We start from the raw sequence: 27,219 nt of genomic DNA, 5'->3' as shown, positions 1-27,219 counted from the left end.
ACACTGACCAAAAAGAACCACTCTAAAACTCAAATTTTAGTACGTAAAACTTTAGGTAAACTGGGAGTACAAGGTGGGGCATTAGAATTTGCTCTTTTAACAAATACCCTATACCCTTCGTGATTCAGCAGCAGATAGTCTTGGACCACATGCTGGGAAGAATTGTTTCAGAGGCCAGTTGCTCTTCTGCTGTTAAAATTGGGGAACCAGGGACAGAACCCACCATTAGGGAGCCTGGAACTCCTGATGAGTACTCAGTTCCCCCTTTTTTTTCCTCACTACTGTGTGTGACACTAACCACAAAGGGTTAAGGTTTTATACAGAAACATCTGACCTGGCAGGCAATACCTTCAGAGCTGCCATTTTCCTTCTTACCTGGTTTTCTATGTTGTCTAAGGTTGTTCAAACTGGCAGTCTCACTCCTCTCAGATCAAATATAATAAAATCAATAGGTATTATTGCTAGTTCCAAAGCTCTTCCATTTACTGAAGCTCCTCGTTAGTTCACTGTTGGTGGTAAGTCAGTTTTGTTATTTAATTTTGTTTTTCCATTTCCACGTTTTCTAAGGGAGTCTAGAAATCCCTCCCAAGGAGGGTGACTTTGATGTCCTGATTTGTCTGTAATAGTCTTGGTTGTCTGTGATTATTAATAGAAGACTCTTTTACTTTTAAAAAATGTTCTGTTTGGATGATAACTTATATGGTGACCCTGCTCCTGAGAACTCTTCTTGTTTTATTTTATGACGTGAATGAGTGATTTGGTCCCAAAGACCCTTCATTCCATTGCTAGTGGCTAGAGCCACATGGGGGTAGCTGAGGCTATGGTTAGTATTTTGAAGAGTCATTTTGTGGGGACATCATCTGTATGTTCTGTAGAGACTAGAGAGAAAGGTAGAAGGACATAGAAAGGAGTTAAAGGGAATAAGCAATGACATTGATGATGGAGGGATAAACCAAAGCACATTTCTGAGGAATCCAAAGGAGCTCATTATTCCGGCCCAGACTTCAAAAGGTCCTAACCTTATCTGAAGGATGACATGTAAACACTGAAGATGAATCTTGGTGTAGAGCTATATGTATGTAACTAACATTCGTAACCTTTATCCCTGCATCAAGATTTCATGGTGTGAATTCTGTGCCCTAATGAAATGGTTGTAACGTCTTACATTGCCTCAGCTCCTTACTAGGGTTAGGACAGGCTCTGCACAATCTTAAGTGGAATTTCAGTTGCATGAGTGTAGCCACATATTTGTAATAAAAATTAAATGCATCACATTTACTTTTTCTGGAACCCTACCATTAGATAACACATATAAAAGCTGCTATTTACTTTCTAGTTATTTCAATTCTGGATGAAAGTAAAAGAGGATTCCAAAGGTATATTATAGCACCCTTAGAAAAACCTTTAGGTCTGTAGCTAGCTCATCAGACTGGCTTTTAAAATATGCAAGCGCCTACAGAGACCACCCCAGGTTAAAAGTATCTACATACTTCATGGTACTTTACTCTTAAATAATGTTTAGAGTTTGTTATCTTTTGTAGACCTTGGAAATCCAATTATTTATAATATCCAATGACATTTACATTTTGCTAAATATACTCTGCTTGTAATAGAATGTATTGTGCTTAGGAAAATGGGTATAGAATGCCTGGCTCTACATTTGCTTATATATGATGCAAAATACCAGGGTAAACTGTGTAATCTTTTTGTTATAAGTACATGATTTTAAAACCATAATTCTCAAGAGGTATCCTTAATCATTACCATGTAAAATGCAGAATGAGAAAAAGTTAGAGTTGAAATCATTTGTTGACCATTTAACTTTCAGCTATCAAATCAAATATCCATTCACGTTTATTGGTACCTTAAAATAATACCATTCATTTGCATGCCAACAGCGACAGAGTGTTTGGTTTAGTTTTTGAGACTGATTGAAAGTAGATTGTAAAGTTGACCTATTGTGTTAGGCTTATTTACACAAACATAGTGTCTTGGAAAATAAACTCTGAAAGTGCATAGCAGTTGAATCCCAAGGTATTTTACATCCCCAGTTTTCTAATGTCTACTGAGATCTCTCCCATACGGAATCTCAAGTTTACCATAGTTATCTTATGTGAGAGAAAAATCACCTTAAAAGTTAATTATTCCAAAATTTGAGATGAAATTTATGACTTGCTTATAAAGAAGAACTTGCTTTTAATTGATTTGAAGAATTTGCCTCTGCACAATAATTTGTTAGTTTTAACCTATCTATGAAACAATCACAGATGACAGGTTTTCAGGTTCTTAAAACGCTTTCCTTACAAAAGTTGAAAAAAACATTTCTGAGATGTAATCAATATAAAAAGCCAAAAAAGTGATAAAAAAATACAATTTCAGTGGAAACGCAAAAAAATCAGTTTGGGTACTGGACGGTGACAAATAGATTGTTTAAAATGAATCTGAATTTATTCAAGGGTTAATCTTGATGAGTGAACATTTAAAAGCCCTTCCTGACACTCCATCCTCTCCTGTTATACTTACTCTTAAGTAAGCAGCCTATGATGTATCATTCTCCCTCCTGATTCCCCTTTCCCATCCAAATGCGAACTTCTCTGCTGTCGCTGAGTGACGCGGGGCCAACAATACTGGGAGGGCGGGTGGGGCGAGGGCACGTGGACCAGAAACACTTCCTAGAAACAGCAAGTACGCGGCTCAACCCTGCCTGAACTTTCCCCGAAAACACAGCTCGCTGACAGAGCGGCATCCCTGCTGGGTGTATCCTGCAACTCCTAGAGGGAATGGCACTTCTTGTTTTTAATTAGCAAGGTGAAAGGTGAATTAAAACTAGCTGTTTGGCAAGTCAGTGCAAGAGGCTGACTTCTGAGAGGCTAGAACGAGCCAGAAGAGAACAGGAGCTCCACGGGGGAAGGCAGTGGGTGTGCTGGGGTGGTTGTTTTTTCTGAATGAACCGCTTGCAGAAGTGACTAAAAAAAAAAAAAAAAAAAAAAAAATACAGTTTCTTCCTGAATCCACCGGCATAGTGACTGAAGAGAGCTCTAGACAGGACATGGCTCTGAAGACTCATTCCTTGGAATGTCCTCTTGCTCCCGGCTTATAAACAACTGTCCTGGGGAAAGGCAGGTTTTAAGTATCCAAATACAGCCTGACAAATGGCACTTTGGAACTGTGCTTTCTGATGACAACGCGTTCGATTTCTGACAAAGCCTCTCTCGCACGCTGCCCCTGGAGGGGAGTCCTAAGTAAAACTCACCCTGCCTGAAAGTGAGGATCGCTGACGGCAGGCAGGCAGCATGGCATCTGCCGGGTACCTCATCACCTGGCTCCTGTGGGGCTACTTGCTGGAGCTCTGGACAGGAGGTCACACAGCTGACACCCCGCACCCCCGCTTACGCCTGTCACATAAAGGTAGGTCACCTTTTCAGATCCTTTTGTTAAAAAAAAATGAGAAAAGAATTAAAGTCATTTATTTCACATTGATCTTTGGTCTTTGAGACCCTTAACATACACCTGAAAAAAATGATTGCAACACCGACCCAAGCTTCTGAGTACCTCTAATGAATAGGTCATACTTAACCACAGCTGAAAATAGTGTAAAATAACAGCCTAACTTTAGAGATGTTGTTTTTGTCTTGTAAATATTAGGTTTTGTAATAAGTTCACTCACCAGCAGACATAACAGAAGAGGGTAGGAAGCAGGTAGTAAAGAGCCTTGAGGGGCTGAATCCACCAAGTTAGCAAAGGGCATTTAAATACCAATGTATGCATTTTGGGAAGCAAGTATGTCAGGGAAGGACTGTAAAAATAGAGGTGCAACTGGTTTTCTGTTTTGTGGTGTCCATAATGGGGATGAGAGGAGGAAAAAAGAAAACTCCTGAGAATCAAAATGATTCCTTGTCCATGATAACAAAGTCATCTCCATGTAATTAAAATGACTAACAACTGTTATAAATTAGCTTTCTAGTTGAATTGATTATTAGAAAATTTTTTAATGTGTGGCAAAAAAATGTTAGCAATCCTTGTGAACTGAGTTATACTGATTAAAGTGTTAGATACTATTTACTAGCATCTATTCTTTTTAATGTAAATTCATATTGCTTAACTGAAGATCCATCTATCAGAGAGCGCTTAAATATTTTATTCTGCAACTATGTCTTGTAAAGCAGCATTTAGTCATAAATGATTAAAAGATAGCTTTTGCATCAGGACCAGTAAAAGCCAGTCATGAATAGGTTTGATGACTCTTCCTGTAAACAAACAACAAACAAAACCCACACTCTAAGAAAGTGACTTTGCTGACTTAAAAGTAACTTGGAATACATTTTCAGGAAAGAAGTATTTATTATCATTAACCATTGAGACAGATAATAGATGGAATAGTGAGAATTACATAAAAGACATTTTTCAATTGTGTAAGTTTTTAAATTGTCCCCACTGTAGAAATAAGTCTCTATTTTAAAAATATGAGTGTAATCTTTACCAGAAGGAGAAACAAAAAGGGAGGGCTCAAAGTTATGACACAGTTTTTTTTTTTAATTGACAATCATCAGTAGATTGGACTATAGAAGTTTCTCATTTTTAGAACAGCTATAATCTATGGGTATTTTCTTAGTTTAAATAGATTTCCTATAGTACTCCCCAGTAGATAACATAAATTTAAGAAACACATTGACACTGAATTTGTAAAGTATTTAAAATATAGTGCCTAGAATTAGTATAATTCATTTGATTTGGGAAGATGTATCATGGTATGTATCAAAATACATATTCCTAAGTTAAGATCAAATATATCTAAATGTAAAAATTTGATGTGATGGAATATGAACACATAAGGATGTCAGAAAAAAAAACATAATAATGGATTCTTTTTCTTATGTAGACAAGCGGATAAGCTGTCAGTTTGGGCAAGCTGCCATTCTGCTATGTATGGTATCAACCTTTTATACCTCATTACTAGGATACTTGTTTTTTGATAGCTCAATATCAGTATGTTTCCAAAGATACCTCATTTTAATATTTCATTGGAGAGCTTCTGATTTAGTCAGTGCATACCAAAACTCTAATGCATAATGTTGCCATCCGCCTTATCTTCACCACATCTCTCTTAGTCAAAAGAATAGCTAATTGATTTTATGAGTCCTGTTAAGTGGTGTGGGAGGACCACTGCTAGAAGCTATGGGTACACTAGACAGAAAACTCCTGTAAGATTTCCTTTTGGCTTTTCTTAACCTTTTGATTTAAGGGCACTAGCTGAAAATGTGCAATATTGTGCTCTTATGCAGACAGTATAGAGTTACCTGAAAATAGAATGTTCCCACTTGCGCAGTTTCGTTAGCAAAGTCAGCTAAGAGATCACAGCGCAGATGCAACCTGAAGCAACAAATGCCTCCTGTGCCGCAGGTGACTCAGTGAAAGAGAAGCACAGGACTGCCTGAGCAGGGATATTCCATCCCTTCGATACAGTATGAACAGCACATTTACCTTTCTACACTAGAGACTCAATGGACATTTTAGTGGTGTCCGAAAACTGGGGGCAGAATATTTTGAGAGTATACTCTTCTGCTATCTTAAATGATATCCAAAATGGTACAATTTTAGTAGTGAGTAAATTAGGTGATTAGTATTATAAAGGAGTGCATGGTCCTTAAAAATGAGACACTACTTATAAGTAATCTAGCACCTCTGCACTGCTGCCTGACCCCCAGTGGAGAAAGCCAGTAGGCTCCCTGAGGTAGCCTACTGGATTCATCCAGGGATTCATTTCATAGCAGTGGTCCATGCCATATTGGAGAAGGACAAGCATCTTTCTTATATCTTCCATTATCAGGATGGTGTTGGAGAACACAAACCTCGTGTCACTTCCCAAAGAGAAGGAGAAAGTTTCAGTGTCATATGTTTACAAAGCTTGAGTTACATTATATAAAAATATGTTCAGAAAAAAAATGCCCAGGAATTGCCCTTTTTCTCTCTCCTCCATCCTTCTCTAACTCTGGAAGTGGCGTGTTCTTAAACACAGCTTGAGAGGAGAAGACCATTAGGACCAAAAGAGAGAAAAGTCAGAGAGGGAGAGAAAAAAGGTAGAAAGTTGGGATCAGATATGGAGCATCTTCGAGCTTACTCCTCACTTCTCTCCACCCACAGTGGGGTAATATTGAATTCCTCCCTCTTCTTGTGGAATATCCACTCCACCCCAATATTAAGCAAATATGCTAACTTAAGACAAGCCTTGTAGCTAAAAAGATGAAATATTTGCTCTTGTTGAGGCAATGCATATCTTTTAATGCATTTTATAGGTACAAGATACATTGGGTTAACAAATAAAAACATACAAAGATAAAAATGGCAAGATTCTGCCCTGCCCTATAAGAATTTTCAGTCAAGATTTGTGTCAAGATTAACTATATCAGACAAGAATGTTAAAATTTATGAACAGTTAAGAATTTATAGCCAACTTTATAGCCAATACCCTAAAGAGGGTAGTTTGGGTATAATTCATACAAATTGATAATATTCTACTACAAGGATTTCTTTGAAAAATAGCTGTGCTCCTCATGACAGAAATGAAGGAAAGAGAGAATAGAGGGAGAAGTGTCCTGGTGGATTCAGCCACTTCCCTCTGTTGATGTCTGTTCTCTCCTTGTCTTTCACCATCCTGCATTAATGAGGTTACAGGGAAGGCAAAAATAGCCTTCTTGATAATGGAGCTCAAAGAAGAAAAAAACAAATGAGCAAAGCCCATGTCAAAGAAGGAATCCCAATGCATGTGGAAAGCCCCAGAAATTCAATCGAGGGAGGTTCCAGATAGGGTAGGTGTTCAAAGACCCAATGAGGAACTTCACAATTGCAAAAGCCAAGGAGAATGAATGCCTGCTGATAAGCAGAGGATGTTCTCCCAGGATGTTTGATGAAAAGATAGCTAAATAAAGACATGAATATGGCAGAAGATCATTGCTAAAATATGTTGATATTATAAATGTAGATTTGAGCATTGAATACATATCCATACATATGGAATGTGGGATAGCAAGTGTTAATAATTAGTCTGTCTGTATTTGAATATGGTAACCAATTAAATACAGATTTGTCATAGTTCAGAGAGCTCAGATTTGAAGTCAGAGGTCTCTACTCCAGCTCTAATTCTTCCACTTATACTAATGGTAATTATCTGTGCCTCAGTTTCCTTAATTTGAAAATAGGGGTAGTACTGGTATTTTCCCTGTATATCTCACTGGGTTTTTGAGAGGATCAAAATGGAACAATAATACTGTAAAAGCACTTTATAACCTAAAAATTATCTTATTAATGTTTCCTGAAGACTGATAGAAAATGAGAAGGTTAGATGGAATCATGTCCTAAAGACAAAAAACTCTTGGGAAATGGCTTGAGTTTGGATATCAATAAGTCCTAGAAGGCTTCCCTGGTGGTGCAGTGGTTGAGAGTCCGCCTGCTGATGCAGGGGACATGGGTTCGTTCCACGGTCCGGGAAGATCCCACATGCCGTGGAGCGGCTGTGGGATCCCGTGAGCCATGGCCGCTGAGCCTGCGCGTCTGGAGCCTGTGCTCCACACTGGGAGAGGCCACACAGTGAGAGGCCCGTGTACCACAAAAAAATGAAAATAAATAAATAAATAAATAAATAAATAAGTCCTAGAATGATGCTAGTATAGACAACAGCAAAACTTGGTCTTAATTTGCATAAAACGTGTGATTTATCCTGATTGCATTCACTCCAAATCCCATTTCCATACCTTTGACCTCTAGTTATAATAATTTAGAAGATAATTACATCACCTGTGCATTTTCCAAGATTCATGGCCAATATTTTTGCAATAGAAGGGTGTATATATCTGTTTGTTACATGTACTTTTCACCACACATTTTAGAATTTTTTTCAGTTTGCATTAAAAAAATTGAGATAGAATTCTAGAAGAGCGTAGTGATAAATAAGTTTTGAATGATCATCCTGGAGGCTGTGGTATTTATTTTCTATCCAGGGCCAATGTTATAAAGGCAGTGACTGAGCCAGTTTTTTGTGAACCAGCTCATAGCTTGGGTTTCTCAGCCAGTAACTAGGTATTATCAGTAGTGACATTAGTCACACATCCCTGTGTGGTTAATAAATAAAAACTGGTCATAAGGCATGATTCATAAAGAAAGTAGTTAGATAAGACCCAGGGGTAAACACAAACTTTACTGCCCAGATCTCCATGAGGGGGAGTCAGTGAGAATTAAGTGGTGGATTTATTAAGAAACAGTTTATATTTAAAAAAAATAAAAAGCCACTGGGTAACATGAAAGGAATTACAATATGTTTTGTGGAGTTTAGTTTACACAGAATATACTTTTTATAGAGGAAGTCTACGTAAGGATTTTAGATAACACTATTTTTTGTATTTTTATATCTGCTACATAGAAATATTGCTCGTGCATCACAGAAATGCATCTGGAGACACAAAAGCTTCTGAATGGTTCTATGAATTATTTGGTGTGTTTTTTTAAATAAATGTATTTATTTTATTTATTTTATTTTTGGCTGCATTGGGTCTTCATTGCTGCACGCGGGCTTTTCTCTGGTTGCGGCGAGTGGAGGCTTTGTCTAGTTGCGGCGAGCGGGGACTACTCTTCGTTGTGGCGCACAGGCTTCTCATTGTGGCAGCTTCTCTTGTTGGGAGCACAGGCTCTAGGTGCGTGGGCTTCAGTAGTTGTGGCACATGGGCTCAGTAGTTGTGGCTCGCTGGCTCTAGAGCGTAGGCTCAGTAGTTGTGGCGCATGGGCTTAGTTGCTCCGTGGCATGTGGAATCTTCCCAGACCAGGGCTCGAACCTGTGTCTCCTGCATTGGGAGGCGGATTCTTAACTACTACACCACCACGGAAGCCTGAATTATTTGGTTCTTATCTGTATGTTGAGTATGACAGTGAGAACACAGTTATCTTTAGTATAGAAATAGGGTGAGGGAAGGTCAGAGTTAGGAAAAGCAAAAAATGAACTGGGGCAATTTTGGACCAAAAAATAATTTAGTCACATAAAATCATTTCTTAAAAGTTTTGTGAGGGGGGCTTCCCTGGTGGTGCAGTGGTTGAGGATCTGCCTGCCGATGCAGGGGACACGGGTTCGAGCCCTGGTCCGGGAGGATCCCACATGCCGCGGAGCAACTGGGCCCGTGGGTCACAACTGCTGAGCCTGTGCGTCTGGAGCCTGTGCTCTGCGGCGGGAGGCCGCGATAGTGGGAGGCCCGTGCACCGCGATGGGGAGTGGCCCCCGCTTGCCGCAGCTGGAGGGGGCCCTCGCACAGAAACGAAGACCCAACACAGCCAAAAATAAAGAAATAAATTAAAAAAAAAAAAAAAAAAAAAAAAAAAGTTTTGTGAGGACTGTGTTCTATCCATAATATAGAACCAGTACTTGTTCTTGACTAAAAAATACATGCAACAGTCATGTTGTCACAATGGAATATTCTTGCAAAAATTTATGCTGCTGTATTATTTTGCTGCCGTGTCAAATTTTTCATTTAACGAGGGTATTTCACAGAGACCGCCTATCTTTCTGTCTGGTATGAGATCACTTGGTGGCCCCAGTTCTACGACCACATAATAAAGCACCAAACATCAAATTGGTCATTGCTGGTGAAAATTATTGTTAACGATCTGCTGAGTCAGTTTTCTTTCATCAACGATGTCTACTGGAAACATCCTGGGGAGTTCTGAGTGGGAGAGCGTGTGAAGATTTACTCCTTTAACTTGTGTCTAAGACTCTTCTGTGGTTTAGTAGAGGAATTTAGTCTACAGGAATCCAGAAATGACACTTTGCATGCAAGCATGCCCCTTCATACATAGCCACCACGGTATATAAGTGTTCTGGTAAGTTCAGTCTCAGAGAATTTAAAAGAAAAGAAAACTGAAATTATACCGCTTACAACATTTTCCCAAAAGGTGCAAAGTAAAAATTTCAGTTATTCTCTTTGTTTCAATAGACAGGGCCAGTTGCTGTTCATAGTCTTTAGTACAACATCTGACACTTTGGAATATTATATACATTGTACAAAGGATGATGATTATTTTAATAAAGAATTTTTTCATGGTATGGTTTTAAATAACATTTGAAGCATAAGGGAAACTATCAATGTCATTAGTTATTTCTTGGGCTTAAACATTATTCTTTGTACTCATGATAAGGATGATAATGACAAGACTAGATATTTTATCAGCTGGATTTTCTGAACTGTGAAGGAAAAGGATATGTTAATACACCATTTGAACCAAGTGTTGCAATCTCTGATATTGGAGAACATTTTCTGTCAAAGAATGTGATGATTTCAAGAACAGAAATGTCTGTGGAATTGATAACTTGATCTCCTGTTGCCCTGGTGGTGGCCAAAGCAATTGATTACTCAAGAAGTTTTCAGCCTGCCTTGGGTCTAATACCTAGTTCAGGATATTCCCACCATAAGGCCCCATTGTCCTGGTAACCTTGACTCTATAACTAGTGTGGAAAAGGAAAAGAGAAATTCATGACTTGCCTGATTTCTGGGGCTTAGAAACGTATTTCTACTTCTGTCTTTAGTCATCACTGCTTTCTGCTCAAGGACTTAGCTCATAGCCTTCGCACAGTGCATGTAGAAAAGTAGTTTAGGCTCAAGTTTTACAAAACACTCTCACATTCTAATATCAATAGCCTAAAAGCTCTAGACTTCGGTTGAGGCCTACATAATCTGAATGTTGCTTCCGGCTGTACGCCATGAGCAAGTTACTTATTTTCTGAGTATGAATTTTCTCATCTTTAAAATGGGGTAATATATAACTTGCAACACCCTGAAAGAATTACATGAGATAATGCGAATTAGTGTGGTAAATACTTTAGCCTTAAGAAGCTTTTCATAAATTACTCAATGAATCAGAAGAGGTTCAGGGAGAATTAGCCTACTCTGGTTCCCTTTTTTATTCTAAAAACAATCGTGAGTTAATTATTAACTTAACAACTTAAAATAAGGGAAAATCTTTAGTCATCAGTTTTTTTACTTGAAAGCAAAGGTTTTTTTAAAAATGAAATCCAGCTCTTATTGGAGCAGATGCCTAGAAGTTGGTATCTCTCATGCTTGTAAGTTACTGTAAGATTATTTTGTTGATAATTTAAGGAAAGTTGGAACTTTATCTGATGGCACCTTGGAGACAAGAGACCAAAGCCATAAAATAAAAGTTACTAACAAAGATAATTGTAGGCCTGGCTTTGTAAGGCACAATAGAACAGATATTACTAAGACCAGATCACATTGTCAAAAGTTAAACCAAACAGTGTCCTGTAAGCAATCAGCCCAACATGCATTGTTTGCTTTGAAAGAAAGCTTTCCATTCTGCCTTCCCCTGGACCCACACACAGGTAAGGTATCTGCTGCACAGCATGGTTCCTTACCCTTAGTAGGTGTTCAATCAATGCTCATTGACTGGGTATATGAATAAAACAGAATGATTTAGAGCAGTGTTTTTTAAAGAAATGTCTGATTCCAGGGATGGGGTGAGGAGTACCAAGGAAACTAAGGAATCATGAACAACTATTTATGGCTCCTTTGGTAAAACATACATGAAGAGGAAGGCTGGGGCTTTCTCTGCCTATTCACCTTCCTTCCCCTCAGCATTGCATTGTGTGAAGCAGCTGGGGTCTCCAGACACCCTCCTGACAGTTCAGCCATATTCTCTCATCTATAATCAGTCTTCTTTTGAAAAAAAAACAAACAAAAGAAACTAGTTGTTGGTGCTCTCGTCATTCCTGGATGATCACCACAACGCCTTCCTCTTCTTCTCTTCTCACTTCTTTCTTTAACTTCTCCATGGTGTGTCACCACCACCCCACCTCTTTGGGTCTCCACCTTGCTTCTTTCCAAAGAGATATTTTGATTTCTTCCCTACCTTAAGCCAAAATGAAATTAAAACATTTTAAGTGAGTGCTATCTATTTATTGGTCCTCAGTTTACCTGAGTATTTCTTTTGTTGTCTCATTCAATGAATAGAAGACATGACTTTTGAATTTAAAAGAAATTTAACTGCACTCATTAGGCATTCAAACTTTGTTGAAATTCATGACTTAAGAAATAATGAAATATTAAAGAAATAGCTTAAAGAAATAGCCACTTGGACAACTTGTCCTGTTTGTCTAGCCTGTGTTTCCAGTGGGAGGCTGATGTTCCCAGCACCATGGCACTGTGGGGACTGGGAAGGGAGAATTAGGGTCCTGAGCAGGACAGAGCAGGGCCTGCCAGCCTGTCCCCTTTGTGGCTAAACTTGTGTTAAGTGTAAGAATATAATTTATATAAACGTATCTCTTTCCATGTAGCTTTGCTTTGTGCTCTCTGAGTTATGATTTTTAACTCATTGAAACCAGAATAGACAGGGGGTTTTGTTTACAGGATAGAGCAAAAGAGTAGCATCCCTAAGGATACATCTCAGTGGTGATTGTAGGTGGCTGGATTAACTCCAGAACCAGAAAAGAACAACAGCAATGAAAATGGGAAAAAAATAGGGAGAAAATAAGGTCAGCTGGGGACAATGACCTTTCCCCTCCTGACCAGTTTCCTCTCAGCAAATGATGGGAACCGAGGAGAGCTTTAAATTCAAAGCTCGAGATACACTGTGGAACTAAAGCTGAAGAGGAAATGTGCTGACAGCCTTGCACATAGCTATTCACTCCTGCTGATTACTTTTTTCCTAATCCTGAGTCAAAAATGTATTATGGTCCATTTGGTTTCAGAGATCGTTTCCAATTCTAGGTGTAGGACTCTTTTCTTCTCCTCACCAGACCTCCCAGCGTGTCTAGTTTCTCCAGAACACTTTGAACATTTTATTAGAAGACAGCATGTTCTAGTGGAAAGTATGTATGGATTCACAGTTTAAAAATCCTAGATTTGAATCTACAGCTTATCCTATTGGATGTCTGTTATTCTTGCTAAATCATTGAACTTCTGAGGCTTACTTTCCTCATAAGTACACAGAGACTCATTTCTATCTCGTGATTGTTGTAGAAAATGGAAATGTTCCGTGGAGATGTAAGATATTGTATAATAATGGCTTATAATATTCTCTAAGTTATGTACTTGTCTTTAACTATATTTTAGGATCCTTGAGGGCAAGCAGTAGTTTTTTGGTGAGACCCTTGTGGACAGAATAAAGTGACTTAATCAGATCATTCCTCAAGGCTGGGTGTTTAGTATCTACTGAAAAAAAAAAAAAAAAAGAAAGAAAACTTTTTCTTGTTGTTTTTGGCTTCCATGTTATGGTCAAAATGACAAAATAAAGGCTTATTTCTTTAAGAGGTAGAGCTAATGCTGAATAATTAACCTAAGAGAGCCTTAGTTGAATTTCACTGCAGAGGAGATGATGCTACTTGTGATTTTCTTCTGCTCTTCTTCCAGAATAGGGGCAGAGAGGAGACTGAGCTGGGATGAAGCCAGTGCTGTACAAAGTGTCCTGGACTGGCAGCATCAGCATCCCCTATGAGCTACTGAATTAGGCTTACTAAGCCAGTAATTCTGGGGCTCAGGAATCTGTGTTTTAACAAGCCCTGCAGGGGATTCTCAATGCACATTCAAGCATGAGAAACACTGGACTAAGTGTTTGGGATGATGCTACAAAGGAGCCTCACTTTCATATTAATGTTTTCATTTTTTTCCTCCCTTCAGATCCATTATCCAGGCTAAGGTGTCATTTATTTAAATTTCCAAATTACAGCCTTGGTCTTCATACATATATTTAAATTCATAAATATCTAACTATTATACCATTCTCTACCTATTATTTTTTCTATTAGATAAAATATATATAGTATATATAGTTACTGATAATACTTTAACATATAAATTAAATTTGTTTTTAATGATTTTTCATGGTGTAAATTGTGACACGTGGTGCTATCATTGAGTTCAGATAAGAAAACATTTAATGTTGATGGATTGTGGAAAAGCATTTTGTAAGATTCCAGGTGTCCTTTATCTCTCAATGGGAAGTTTTCTTGGACTAATGAAGTTAGGTGCACTTCATTCCTCAGTTACACATCCTAACCTTTCCCGTAAGGGATACAGAAGTTTCTATATCTTTTTAATATTTATTCATTCAATCATTCACTTATTCCATGACTATTTGTTGACCTTCTTCAATGTATTAGATACTGAGCATCATGCTAGAAATTTTAGAATAAAAAACACAGTTTTCTAAATGAAATGTGGTATCCTGGGTGGTATCCTGGAACAGCACAAGAATATTAGGTAAAAACTAAAGAAATCTGAACAAAGTATGGGTTTTAGTTAATAATAATGTACCAGTATTGGTTCATTAACTGTGACAAATGTACCACACTAATGTAAACTATTAATAATAGAGGAAACTGGGCTTGGGTGTATGGAAACTTTCTTCACAAAAGCTTCACAACTTTCTGTAAATCTAAAACTATTCTAAAATAAGTTTATTAAAATACACACACACACACAGTGCCTCTACCCAAACCCGTTCTCCAAGAAGCTTAAGGTCTAGTTGTAAAAAGAGACAAGTCATGATAAAGCAGGATGTTTTTTATACATACTAAAGGTTAGAACAAAGTGCTATGGAAACATAGAGTTGGGAATGAAAAAAAAAAAAAACAGAGCTCAGCCTTGGAGATGAATAGGAGGAGACTGGGTAAGAAGCAATAAGCAAACTGTCTATGTGTCTTAGGCTGTCTTGCCACCATGTCTGCCATCCTTCCACTGCCATCCCTTCTGCATATAATGCACTGTATCCTCCTAGAAATGCAGTTAGCCTTGAATATCTAATTAACTGAATTCCATTGTATTCATAGCTTTACTACTGATAGAATCATGAATGTTCTTTACTCGTGTTGTTGGCCTCATTTCTATATGACTTTAAGGAATTGTCATTTTCTTTGTATGACTAATATATGATTAATGCAAATTCATTAGTAGATTTTGAAAGCTTTGAAGGCAAGTATATTGCATTTTATTGTTTGAATCCTTAGAATCTAACAAATTTAAGGTACTTAATAAATTTACCTTACCTATTTCACTTAATGTAAAGAATTTCATTATGTCTATTCACATTAGTATTACCAATCTTAATTCTTTTGTCTGATGCCACATATAATTAGATTCCTAAAAAAGATGACAGAAAATGAGCTGTTGGAGCTTGGGGGAGCATTCAGAAATCAGGAAAAAGAATGGGAATACTTCTCCTCTGCCCCTGCTCCAAAATGTTAGGCCCTAGTTTGGCTTCAGGTTTTGTTACAAAAGCTATGAAGAGAAATCCAGAACGGCTTTAAAGTTTTTCAGAAAATATCCATATTTTATTGAAAGATAGTGTGAAGCTTTTGCAGAGAGTGGTTTGAGTTCATCTGGGCCATTACATGATCAATGTCCCATTTCAATCACCTTTTCTTCCCATTTGCCCCTGCTGTGATCTTCCAGTGTCCAATGTAGCATTTCATTCATGTCTAGAGTGATGAACGATGAAGAGAGACAACTAATGCATGAAGTCAGTGACAAAGCAGAAAGCAAAGGGAGGGCTTTGAAAACGTAGCAACTTATCCTACACCTTTGTTTTTAAGGAATGCCCTAAATGACCAAAAGCAAGAATGCTTTTTGTTTTTATCAGTTTATCCCTGTGAGAAGGTTGTTTTACGAATAATTTGACTATGCTGCCTTTTTGTTTTGTGAATTTATCATTTAAAAGCGTAGCTGTAGGTAATGATATTGTGAGAAGAATAAGCAATAGTTACCAGTTTTATAATTATGGTTAGTTTATGTAAGGTATTTTCCAAACCAGGTTAATTGGGAAAGAACCAATGAAAAATTTACCTAAGATTTTATTATGTATAAGCCTTATAAAAATTGACAATATATTTTGAAATGTTGTATCCTTGATTTTTTTTGTTTTGTTTTTAGCACCGTATGAATCCATCAGATATGATACACCTAACATAAAAGAGGAAGTTAATGGACATAAACAGAAATGTTATAAGTAAAGTTAATTCAGGAGAAAGCACACATTTATCACTTCCCCTTACTACTCTAAGGAGAAAATATATATGGAAATGGGAGGTGCTTGATTATTTTATTTTTAGAAACTAAATCCAGTTGTCAAAATAAATGTGTAGAAAATAAGATCATATTGATTGTTTTGAGCAAGGCAAAAATATATGTTTTGTAAAGAAAACATTAGGAAAAGTAATGGAAAATAAAAATTGAAATAGCTCTATCATTATTGATGAAACTGATATAGCTAATTTTTCCTTATCAAAAGCAAAGTAAAAAAAAAGGAAATGCAAAAGAAATTTCAACTTTGACATTATCACAATGCATAAATGCTACACATATTTCAGGTCAGATGAATGATATCTGACAGATACTTTACAATTGCTTAGAATGTGTACTAGAATATTGAGCTTGCTGGCACTTTAAGGGTGTGCATAAACTTGAGTTAACCATATGGTGTATTCTTAGAATAGTCATACCACCCCATGTTTAAAATTTAAATTAAAAAGAAAAAAATATTTTTTTCAAAGTCAAATGTTAGAATTTTAGTTGTTAGCATGTTTAACTACCCGTATACTTGCACCTTCCCATTAGTAAAGGAACACAGAATACTCCCTTTTTGTTCATCCAGAATGAAGGAAAAGAAAAGATAGGACTTTGAAATACTGGAATGGATATTATGAGCCACCCAAAAATATCAATTTTATTACTATATTATACCAGTTATGGGAAGTTAATATGTTTAACTTCAACACCTTAATATATTTTGACTTCCTAGTAATTCCCCAAAGCAAAATTCCCTTGCAATAATATTTAGATAACCATAGAAAGAAGAAAAATATTACAGTTAAGTCAATTATACTTATAATTAAAATACTATAATTGTATCTTTGTCGTGATAATTCTCAGAAATAAGACAAAAGTTATGTACTGGGCACTGCTTTTGACAGATTTTTTTGCCAAATGTTTTTTACTTGCTCCAAAATGTGTATTCCCAAACTGAAGCCTGACATATTTTAGGATTGTAGAAGAGTTTTTCATATCTGGAGAAAAAATTGGAAGTCTCTAAGGCTTCAGTAAAATTGAACAAGAATAAAAATGAAAAATAAAATTAGAAAATTGATACTAATGAGACAGTCTACATGCAAATCAAGCAGTAATCACTTAGACACACATTAGATGCCTATTATAATATAGGTCTCAGGAGATGTAAAATAAATAGAATACTAGGATTTTATTATATGCAATTATGCTTTGGAATATGTGATTATGTTTACTATGCATTTACATTTCTATATTAGTGAACTATGTGACAGCAATTTTTTTTTTAGATTGGAAATGACATTTGTCCTTTTTAGTCTGCTAATTTATACCCACTATGTAGTTAGAACAGACATTGATATTGCTTAATTTTTGAATGTCCAGAATACTGGGAATATGAGAAAATATATACAAAATTTGTCATTGGTAAGTTTTGCTCTTGATGGAATAAAACACTTGCCAGCAAAAGCAGTACAGTAGGGAACACTCTCCCCGTGAATGGTTTGTGCAATACTGTAATTTGGTTGCTGACAGCACTGCTGCATTTCACTTCTGAGGCTCCCCCAGCTAGGCTCCAAGTTTCCATTCACACTGCTAGCCACTGAAATTTCCCTTTGTCTTCACTGAAGATTTTTTTCCTCTTAACAAATAAGCCCAGCTGCTGCTGCAGCCGGTTGCCCACACTCCCCCATACCGCTCTTGCTGAGGATGGCAGCCAGAGTAAAGAATAACAGCTGGGATTGGCTTACTTTGGCATCTAAATAATTTTGGGTGGGTCCATTCCTAACTTTATTATTTCATTTAATTCGCTAATCTTTCCTTCTGCTGAACTTTTAAAAAATTGGCAAATAATGTTTTTCCAAAATGTTTTCCTCATCTGGATGTGACTCTTTTATACCTGGCTGCTGAAAATGATTCATTTTGCACATTGTTAGTTTTTCCACTTTTAAGCACCATTTAGAAAACAAATGCAGCAGAAACTAATTTATTCACGTGATCCTGGAAAAGTTACTTAACGTGTTCTGACTGGAAGAGGTGGATGATAAGTAGCGCCTATGTCATTGATTGTCTTTGATAAGGATTAAATGAATGAACCTTTGAATGCATGTAGAACAGTGATAGAAAGGCAAAGAAAGAGAGAGGGAAAGAGCAGAAGAGAGCACAAGAAAGCAAGAGTGGAGCAAGAGGGAGGGGAGTGAGAAAATGAGGGAAGGAAAGGAGGAAGGAAAAGGGAGGGAGGGAGGAATCCTTGCTGGAACGCAGAAAACCCAATAACTCTACTTACTCAATTAAGACGTGTATTTAGCACTTAGCATTTTATATATCTTATTCCATGTTCCTTCCCCCCCAAATCAATAATTAGAAAAAGACTGGAGTTTAGGAAATCTTGTGGAATTTTACCCAAATCAGAGAATTTTATTGAAGGTCAGAATTTTAGTGACTTAATTGTATCTGTGGCATCCAGACAGGTGGTCAGACACGTTTTTTCATTTGAATTTGTACATCCTCATGGAAAGGGAAATTACTGCCTGATAAGAAGGTCTGTTCCATTTTTGACTGTTCTGATGAGGAGAAAGTGTTTACATATCTAATCCCTAATCTGACTTACGGTATCTCCCATGTTTTAGCCTTGGTTTTTTCCTCTAATGCCATAAGGTCATAAGTCATAACAGACCTCCAAAGATAGTTCTCATGCCCTTTGGTCATGGGTGAATATTCTTCATGCCATGATCGTTCTGACCGATATCAGCATTCTGATCAGGCTCCTCTTTGTTAGTTTCCCCCTTAAAATCGAGCACCACAATCAACACTCAAGGGATCCCCGACTTGTTCACAGAATTGTGGTGCTGCTAACTGGTGACTTTATTTATGAAAGCCACCTGAGTTGACAGCAGCTTATTTGACAAATATGCCAGCCTTTTGGTTTATGTTGAAATGACTGTCAGTTTTTCCAAGGATTTTTCACATAGACTCTAAGCCAGCTCTTTCCTTTACTTCACACGTGTGGTTTATTTGTTGAAGTTAAGGAAAACTCTCTCCTACCCTCTCCAGTGTAGAATGTGGATCAGAAGCAGAGTAACAGCATGTGGTGCCCTGGACAAGGACATGAGCTCTGGAGTGAAACATTCCTAATTTCAGACTATTTCTGCTGTTGTGTGTTCTCACTTAATTTTCTTAACATCCGTCTCCACATTTATTGTCTTTAGGAAACTAGCTAGTTAGGAAAGATGAAACTTGCATTCGTTGTAGAAATTCTTTTCAAGTATTTAAAAAAATTTAAATACACATTTAATGGGCTCGTTCTAAAATGTCAGTATTTGGAAGAAGTGTAATGCACATAAAAGACAATTTTTAAATTAGAATTTATAAAATGTATGTTTTGGCTTTCAAGGATGGTGTAGACCAATAAATGTAATTGCTGATTTTCTTTATAAATATAAAATAATTTGTATAATTATAGTAAATGAAAGGTTCATTTGAAATTCTTTAATATGAAAAAATAAAATAGTCTTTCTTCACTGCTAAAATAAACAGGAGACTTTTAAATGTCTTAACAATTTTTATTTAAAAAGAATCTGGAATGGTCACCACAACAGAATGGCAGAATTAAAATACCATCATAGCTGTGATTGCTTAATTTTGTAACTTTAATTTGCTGTCATTTTGTAGATTTGCCAGTCTCTCTGGGTATTTGTAGAATGTCCTGTGATTTGAAAAACGAGGCATATGATTTTTCAGAATAATTTTTTTTCATTAACTCCTTGTAAGTCAAATGGTAAGCTCTAGAAAAATAATTCTGCAGAAGACTTTATATGTTAAAACTAAGTATCATTAAAATTAAATTTTAAAAAACCTATATATATATATATATATATATATTTTAACCAAACTTACGTGTTCTTTTCTTATTATAGGATTAACTTTATCAAATGCTCTTTTCCTATATCACTATATTAGTTTATGACCTGTTTACACTTTTTTGTAATTTTGAATGTAGAGGAAGAATGACTCTAAGAATAGCGTTGAGTCAGGTGGTCATCGAGTTCAAAGAACACTATATATTCAATCAATTTATATGCCTGGTCCCACTAATGTTTTTATGGTCCATCTGCTTTATTACAGTGGCCTCCTGACTGATATCTTATTGTCAGTCCAACCTACTCTTCATGCTACAAGTAGAGTGATCATTAAAAATGCAAATCTTACTCATTTCAACTCCCCCCAATAAATATTTAATGGAAGAATAGATATGGATGTTTAGAGAAAACACACTCCTCTTGGCATGGTACACTAGGCTTTTTGCGATGTGAACCCTGTTTACTTTTCCCCTTCTTTTTGCTTTGCATCTTTTTTGAGTTCCAATCTTCAGTGATACCGAGCTCCATGATTTTATGGCCACCTGTCAAGCTTCTTCTTGCTCTGGACCTTTGTATATTGCTTCTTCCTAGAATGTCTTTTCCTTTTGTCTCCATTCTCCCTTCCTGTGCTGCTTACTCTTAATGTCTGCTCATTTTTAGGACTCAATTTAGACATGGTAGGCTTTTCCAGTCATCCTTTAACCTCCACTGTACTCCATGCCTACTTTACGACAATTATTTACTGTATTCCAATTGTCTATTAATCTATTAAGTTTACTAGGATAAACTCGTTAGGAGTAGGGACAGTATTTTATTCATCACTATGTCACAAACACATATCACAGTATCTAGAAAATAGTAAGAACTTATTAAATATATGGATGACTGTGTTGTGTTCTGGTCAACCTGTCTTTTCTGGTGCTCGTTCTACCCAAGAAACATGTGGGAAAAGCTAAACTTCAATGGCACAAAGGAACCTTTCTCTACCCTAGGAGGGCCATAAATAGCCTGTTCCCAGATAACTCCAAATTTATTCACAAATATGGTATCCATAAACTTAATCAATTTTAAGTTGGTGTTATTTTTTTCTTGTTGTGGAAGAATATTTTTAGGGGCTACCTTACTATGTATGAATTCCAGATCATCGTCTTTGTTGGATAAGATCAACTACATGAAGTGACCTTTTAAGAAACCCATCAAACAGTGATTTATAATTTCCTCTTTCATAAAATCACTTAGTTACCAATGTATCCAAATTATAAACTCTGGTAAAGGAAATGGAAGCTCTTTATATTCTATGACACAGTTATGGAAAAATATTTGCTGCAGTTAGTTTCATCCCTTTATGGTTAACCTCCTAAGGGCATTTATTGGCCCTCATATATGAAATGGAAATTGGTCATTCTCAAAGGAGGATTATATATATTCAATAAATACCACTGCAAAGTGAAGATTATATAGGAACATAAAACATAACAAATATAAAAATATTTTAATGATGAAAAGGAATTTATTGACTCTAAAATATTTTAAATTATGCTAAAATATATTTTACACTTTGTATTTCCTATTTAAAATATTCTTAACATATATTTTGGAATTTTAACCAAAATAATGTTTAAGATGAAAAACGTAAAGAGTGTGAATTGGAATTTTTGAAGAATGTTTCTTGACAGAGCTGGGATCTCAGATCTCATCTGGGCCTTGAAGGACAGGTAGGACTTCAGGAAACAAAGAATGAAGAGGAGAGCATTTCAGGCTGATGCAAAGGCAAAAGTGATGTGGGAGTTGTGGCTTTTCAGGAGAAAGCTCGACTTTTGAAAAAGAACAGGGAATACCATTGAGTAAGTAAACTGGTGCCATTTTACCAGATACTTTCTTTCTTTCTGTTAGAAGATATAGAAGTGTGACAAATTGTGGTTTTTATAGAATAAAAATTCAAATATAGTTTCTTTTCCTATTCTGGCAAAATGTCCCATCTTAGAACTAGTTATGTCCAACATGAGATGTATGGTGTTTCTATTTGATCTAGAATGTGCTTGTACAAATATTAGGAAATGCAAAAACAGATGTTTTCTTATGTAAAAGAGGTCATAACACGAACGACAATTGCCCTTGCTACTTACATCAAGTTTTGTAATAATCCAGATATGTCTATATTGTGTGTCACAATTGCTGCCGTAGTTGGAAATGTTTTTGCAGTATGTATACTCCCATTTGCCAAAAGCTTAAGAAAATAGACTCACATAATTAACAGCAGCTATTTTCCCCCAGCTGAACCTAATGATTGAAATCACAAGTCGTTGGAAAAGGACCCCAACAAATTCACTAGTTCATGGTCTTATTTCTTCAAGGGCATACGTTTAACCAACGACAGCATAGGTACTTACTGAGGACTTATTTTTCCTTTTTTAAATCAAGCTAATCCATTTTACTAACTTTAGGCAGGATTGTTTAAAACCTTGTCTGATGAAAAAATTCCATTTAATAAATAAAACCCTCTGGAGAGAGAGATTCCATAGCAAGCCCTTAGTACTGAGCAAAGCTTAGCAGTTTTTTATTATATCTAAGGTAACCCCCCCATGCTGCTTCCATTTAAGACCATTTTCTCTAGTGTCATGTGGTTCACTTACAATAGAATTGTTTTATAGTTGCTCTAATCTGCCTTTAGGTGGGAAGGTGTGGGTGTATGTGTACAAACCTCTGTCCTTCAGTGTTAAAAACAATGTTGGAGGTCTATAAAGTGTGGCATTATTAAGTTATTCTTTATATGACCTTAGAAGTTTCATGTCATTTTCACCTATAAAGTGCCTTTCTTTAAAAATAGAAACAGGCTTCTTCTCCTGCCAGCTTCAAGGAACCTCCAAGTTCACTCACGGCTGCCCACATCATAGTAGAGCCCATCTGAGCCTGTTTTTTTCTCTGAGCCATAGTCTAAGCTCTTATATTTTCCCTACATTTTTCTTATCATCATTGTTTTATTCTCTCTCCACATCCCTCAATGCCATGCTATCTGCTAAGTAGGGGGTTTAAAAACAACCTTATGTGAATTAAATGCTATCCATAATGTAAACTTTATAAACAATGTATTCACATTTTAGAACTGTTTGGAGGCATCAAATCTCAAATTAAGGGTAACAATGGTAGTAATTTCAGGTTACTTGTAGAGAGATACGATATATGGGTGTCACAGAAACCCTGAGAACAGTGCTGGACACAGAGAAAGTGCTCAATTGATATTAGCTCCTGTTATTAGCTGTGATGAAGATGGTGACAATGGTGGTCTTGTCTAAACATGTCAGAGTACGGGCTGTATTGTATTCATTTGTATCTTCTGCAGGGAATATAGTGCTTTGTTCTATTCATAGATATATTCAATACATACATTCATACATGTATTCAGTAAGTATGCATTTGATTCAACCACATAAAATCCTCTACTTAAGAATGATAGGAAGTTACTTAGACATTTATGTTTTGTAAAGAATCATTTGAACAGTTTATTAATCTTTGAATTTTTCATTGTATGCATGATAGAATTGCACCTCCCTACCTCCCCTTGGAGGTTAACATGGCTTTGTGACTTGATTTGGTCAGTTAAATGAGGTCAGAATTGACAAATGCCACTTCCGTGCAAAAACTTTCGAAATTAAGACCAAGAGTGTGATTTGTAATGTTTCCTTTTCCAGCCTCAGCAGTCACAAATGCACTTGCCAAGATGGAGGCTCTGGTACCCTGAGTCCCAGACTTACTTGATAAGCAGGGTCCCAATTGAAGACTTGCCTTGGTTACATAAACTGAGCTAGAAATAAACATCTGTTCTTTGAAGTCACTGAGATTTCTGGGGTTTTGGTTTTTTTGTTTTGTTTTGTTTTTAGCATCTTTATTGGAGTATAATTGCTTTACAATGGTGTGTTAGTTTCTGCTGTATAACAAAGTGAATCAGTTATACATATACATATCTCCTCCCTCTTGCGTCACCCACACCCTCCCTATCCCACCCCTCTAGGTGGTCACAAAGCACCGAACTGATCTCCCTGTGCTATGCGGCTGCTTCCCACTAGCTATCTATTTTACATTTGTCAGTGTATATAAGTCCATGCCACTCTCACTTCGTCCCAGCTTACCCTTCCCCCTCCCCGTGTCCTCAAGTCCATTCTCTACGTCTGACTCTTTATTCCTGTCCTGCCCCTAGATTCTTCAGAAGCTTTTTTTTTTTTTTTAGGTTCCATATATATGTGTTAGCCTATGGTATTTGTTTTTCTCTTTCTGACTTACTTCACTCTGTATGACAGACTGTAGGTCCATCCACCTCACTACAAATAACTCAATTTCATTTCTTTTTATGGCTGAGTAATATTCCATTGTATATATGTGCCACATCTTCATTATCCATTCATCTGTCAATGGACACTTAGTTTGTTTCCATGTCCTGGCTATTGTAAATAGAGCTACAGTGAGCATTGTGGTATATGACTAGGATTAATCTCCAAAATTTACAAGCAACTCATGCAGCTCAATATCAAAATCACAAACAACCCAATCAAAACTAGGCAGAAGACCTAAATAGACATTTCTCCAAAGAAGATATACAGATTGCCAATAAACACATGAAAGAATGTTCAACATCACTAATCATTAGAGAAATGCAAATAAAAACTACAATGAGGTATCACCTCACACCAGTCAGAATGGCCATCATCAAAAAATCTACAAACAATAAATGCTGGAGAGGGTGTGGAGAAAAGGGAACCCTCTTGCCCTGTTGGTGGGAATGTAAATTGATACAGCCACTATGGAGAACAGTATGGAGGTTCCTCAAAAAACTAAAAATAGAACTACCATACAATCCAGCAATCCCACTACTGGGCATGTACCCTGAGAAAACCGGTGTTGTTTTTTTATTGCAACCTAACCTGTCCTCTCTTGACTGACAATTGGCAACACATTTATTTGGGAAGAAAACATTTTTGCTCCTAGACATGACTAAGCAAGGTGTTTTTTTCCACAGACAAATAAATTATGTTCAGGTGTCACTCCGCATAACCGACTGTGCCATTCCAATGTTCTCTATACTACATGTGGTGAAATTCTTTCTTTACAAGGAAGAAACATAGCATCTGTTGTATTTGAACAGGAAAACAGCTTCTGGCTGGCTGTCCACAGTGCTGAATAGGGAATAAAATCTATCTGGCTGTTTGTCTCCTGGATTGTAGGACTTTGGAGGAACGTGAGCAGCTAGACTTACCTATATAATTGTTATCTTATCCTCCTTTTTCTCTTGGCTTATGCATTAGAAAGTATAGAGTGAAGTGACAACTTGTGACAGGTATAGTTGTTAACTAATCACGTGGGTCTTTCCAGAGCAAGCACAGCAACTCCTCTGTCTTAGTAACAGCAAGAAAGACTGAAGGATGGAGAAAATAATCCTCACTTCCACAGACTTGGTAATTCTCTCAGAAATTCAACCATATTTCTTGAATTCTTGTTTCCCTGCCTTTACATAAGAATATTATTTTATATTTTAAATGCTTTAAAAGATGCTGCATCCTTAGAAGTCACTTTTGTTGCATTTTTTCAGTAAATGATTACAATGAAAATTACATTTCATATTCTCTAATGGTAAGGAGTAGGAAACTGGGATGAAATATGTAGTTTTAGTGACAACTAAGAGAGATATATGAAAAAATATTATTTTCAGTTTGTTTACACCATCCTCAAGAGTACTGGTCTTGAGTTTGTTCTTATTTTTTTTACAGTAGTTTTACTGTCTTGGTGTTAAGAGTGAAAAATTATGATCAAAATTTGACATATGGATTGTAGAATACAAAAGACTATTAAATGCAGAAAAAGTACAAATAATCTTCATTCAAAAGCTTTGTTAAGTGTATTAATACGGATTATTTTTAGGCTTGAATTCTTGTTCTCATATCATATTAGACTAAGTCTGTTTCTCTGTGTAGATTGTAAATAAGGTTCCTTGTTAGTTCAATTTTAGATAAAATGAGTAAAGAGAGTACTTTCTGAAAACAGTAATCATTCCATATTGTTTTGTGGTTTACAGTGCTCCATTAAAAAATAGCATGATATTGTTAGGTCTGTTTTAAGCAATCATACAGTCTGATTCACAAAGGAGAATTGACAATTCCTTCCCATGTTTTATTACTCTATATCTTAGATTGCATTCTGTATGCTGTTTTTTCATCGATGGGAGGATGGTGAGAAAGGCAGGATGGATTAAATGGATTCATTGGGAGACACTACAGAACATAAGTTTCTGTTGGTTTCAGGTTTTAGAGCAGTCAAGAAGTTAGGGTGCTTCTTCCAATATGAATAAAAATTACTCTTTTTAAGTACCAACTTTGTGCTCAATGTTTTAGATGCATCATCTCAAATCCTCCAAATACCTTTGTATTATTATTCATATTTTATGAGTAAGCTAAAAGAGGCTCAGTTGTTTAAATGCCTTCCCCAAGTGAAGCCGTGTAGCTAGCAAATAACAAAACTGGATTCAAACCCAGTGTCTGTCTGTACTGTTTGAATACAGCAGGCTGAATTATGGGTGTGGATTTTGAAAGATTATTTCCCCTTAGTATGTCAAAGTGTCTTTCCCAGTGGTGTGCAGATTAGTCATTACATTTTTCCAAATGAAATATTAACTTTCGTAATACTTATGTTGTAAGGATGGAGAACTCTTGTTTGGGAGTTACTAAAGAATTTGTTCCACAGGGTAAGGGTACATCTATCCCAGAAATAGACATTCGTGTGTTTTACCTCATCCTTAATAACACTAGAGCATTCTGTTCTTTAAAACCCAGGGTTAAAATTAGGCAAAGAAGGCTTAAACTGGACAAACATACAATTATCAAAATATACTCTTAGAATTAGGAAGGCAGTAGGCACTGGGCAGACATTTTGTTTGCTTATTTTCTTCATCAACTGAAAAAAAGTGAAATTCTGGCTACGTGGCCTTGGGTATCTTACTACCTGTCTCAATCCTTCATCTGTAAGGTGTACCTATCTCCTTTCTAAGATTGTTCTTTGGATTAATTTGAATATTAAAGCTTAAATCACAGTGCTTGTCAGAGTAAGATCTTAGAATTTTAAGTATATACTGAGAACATATGGTTAGAAGGAACTGTATTATTACTGTGCTTTAGCTCTGAAATAAATAAATATATATTTAAATATTTAAATAAACAAATATATATTTATTTAAATAAATATATATTTATATATTTGTGGGGGGGGGAACAGTTTTCCTTTATTTTTTTCACAAATTAAGTCAGAGGACCCAGAGACCCGGTGTGTAG

The 27,219-nt window shown here is 36.4% G+C and overlaps 1 protein-coding gene across 1 annotated transcript in view; it reads left to right on the top strand.

Moving 5' to 3' along the window:
* Window positions 1-3,293: 3,293 nt before the first annotated feature.
* SEMA3E (semaphorin 3E) overlaps window positions 3,294-27,219 on the top strand; it is a 271,091-nt gene continuing 247,165 nt past the window's right edge. The window contains exon 1 of the mRNA XM_060108350.1: window positions 3,294-3,408. Within this exon, the coding sequence (XP_059964333.1) occupies window positions 3,294-3,408 (115 nt within the window). The remainder of the gene's footprint in view (window positions 3,409-27,219) is intronic.

This window comes from Mesoplodon densirostris, chromosome 9, assembly GCF_025265405.1.
Source record: "Mesoplodon densirostris isolate mMesDen1 chromosome 9, mMesDen1 primary haplotype, whole genome shotgun sequence".
NCBI lineage: Eukaryota > Metazoa > Chordata > Mammalia > Artiodactyla > Ziphiidae > Mesoplodon > Mesoplodon densirostris.
Note: the sequence above shows the minus strand (reverse complement) of the source record. Positions and strands in the feature narration are given on the sequence as shown.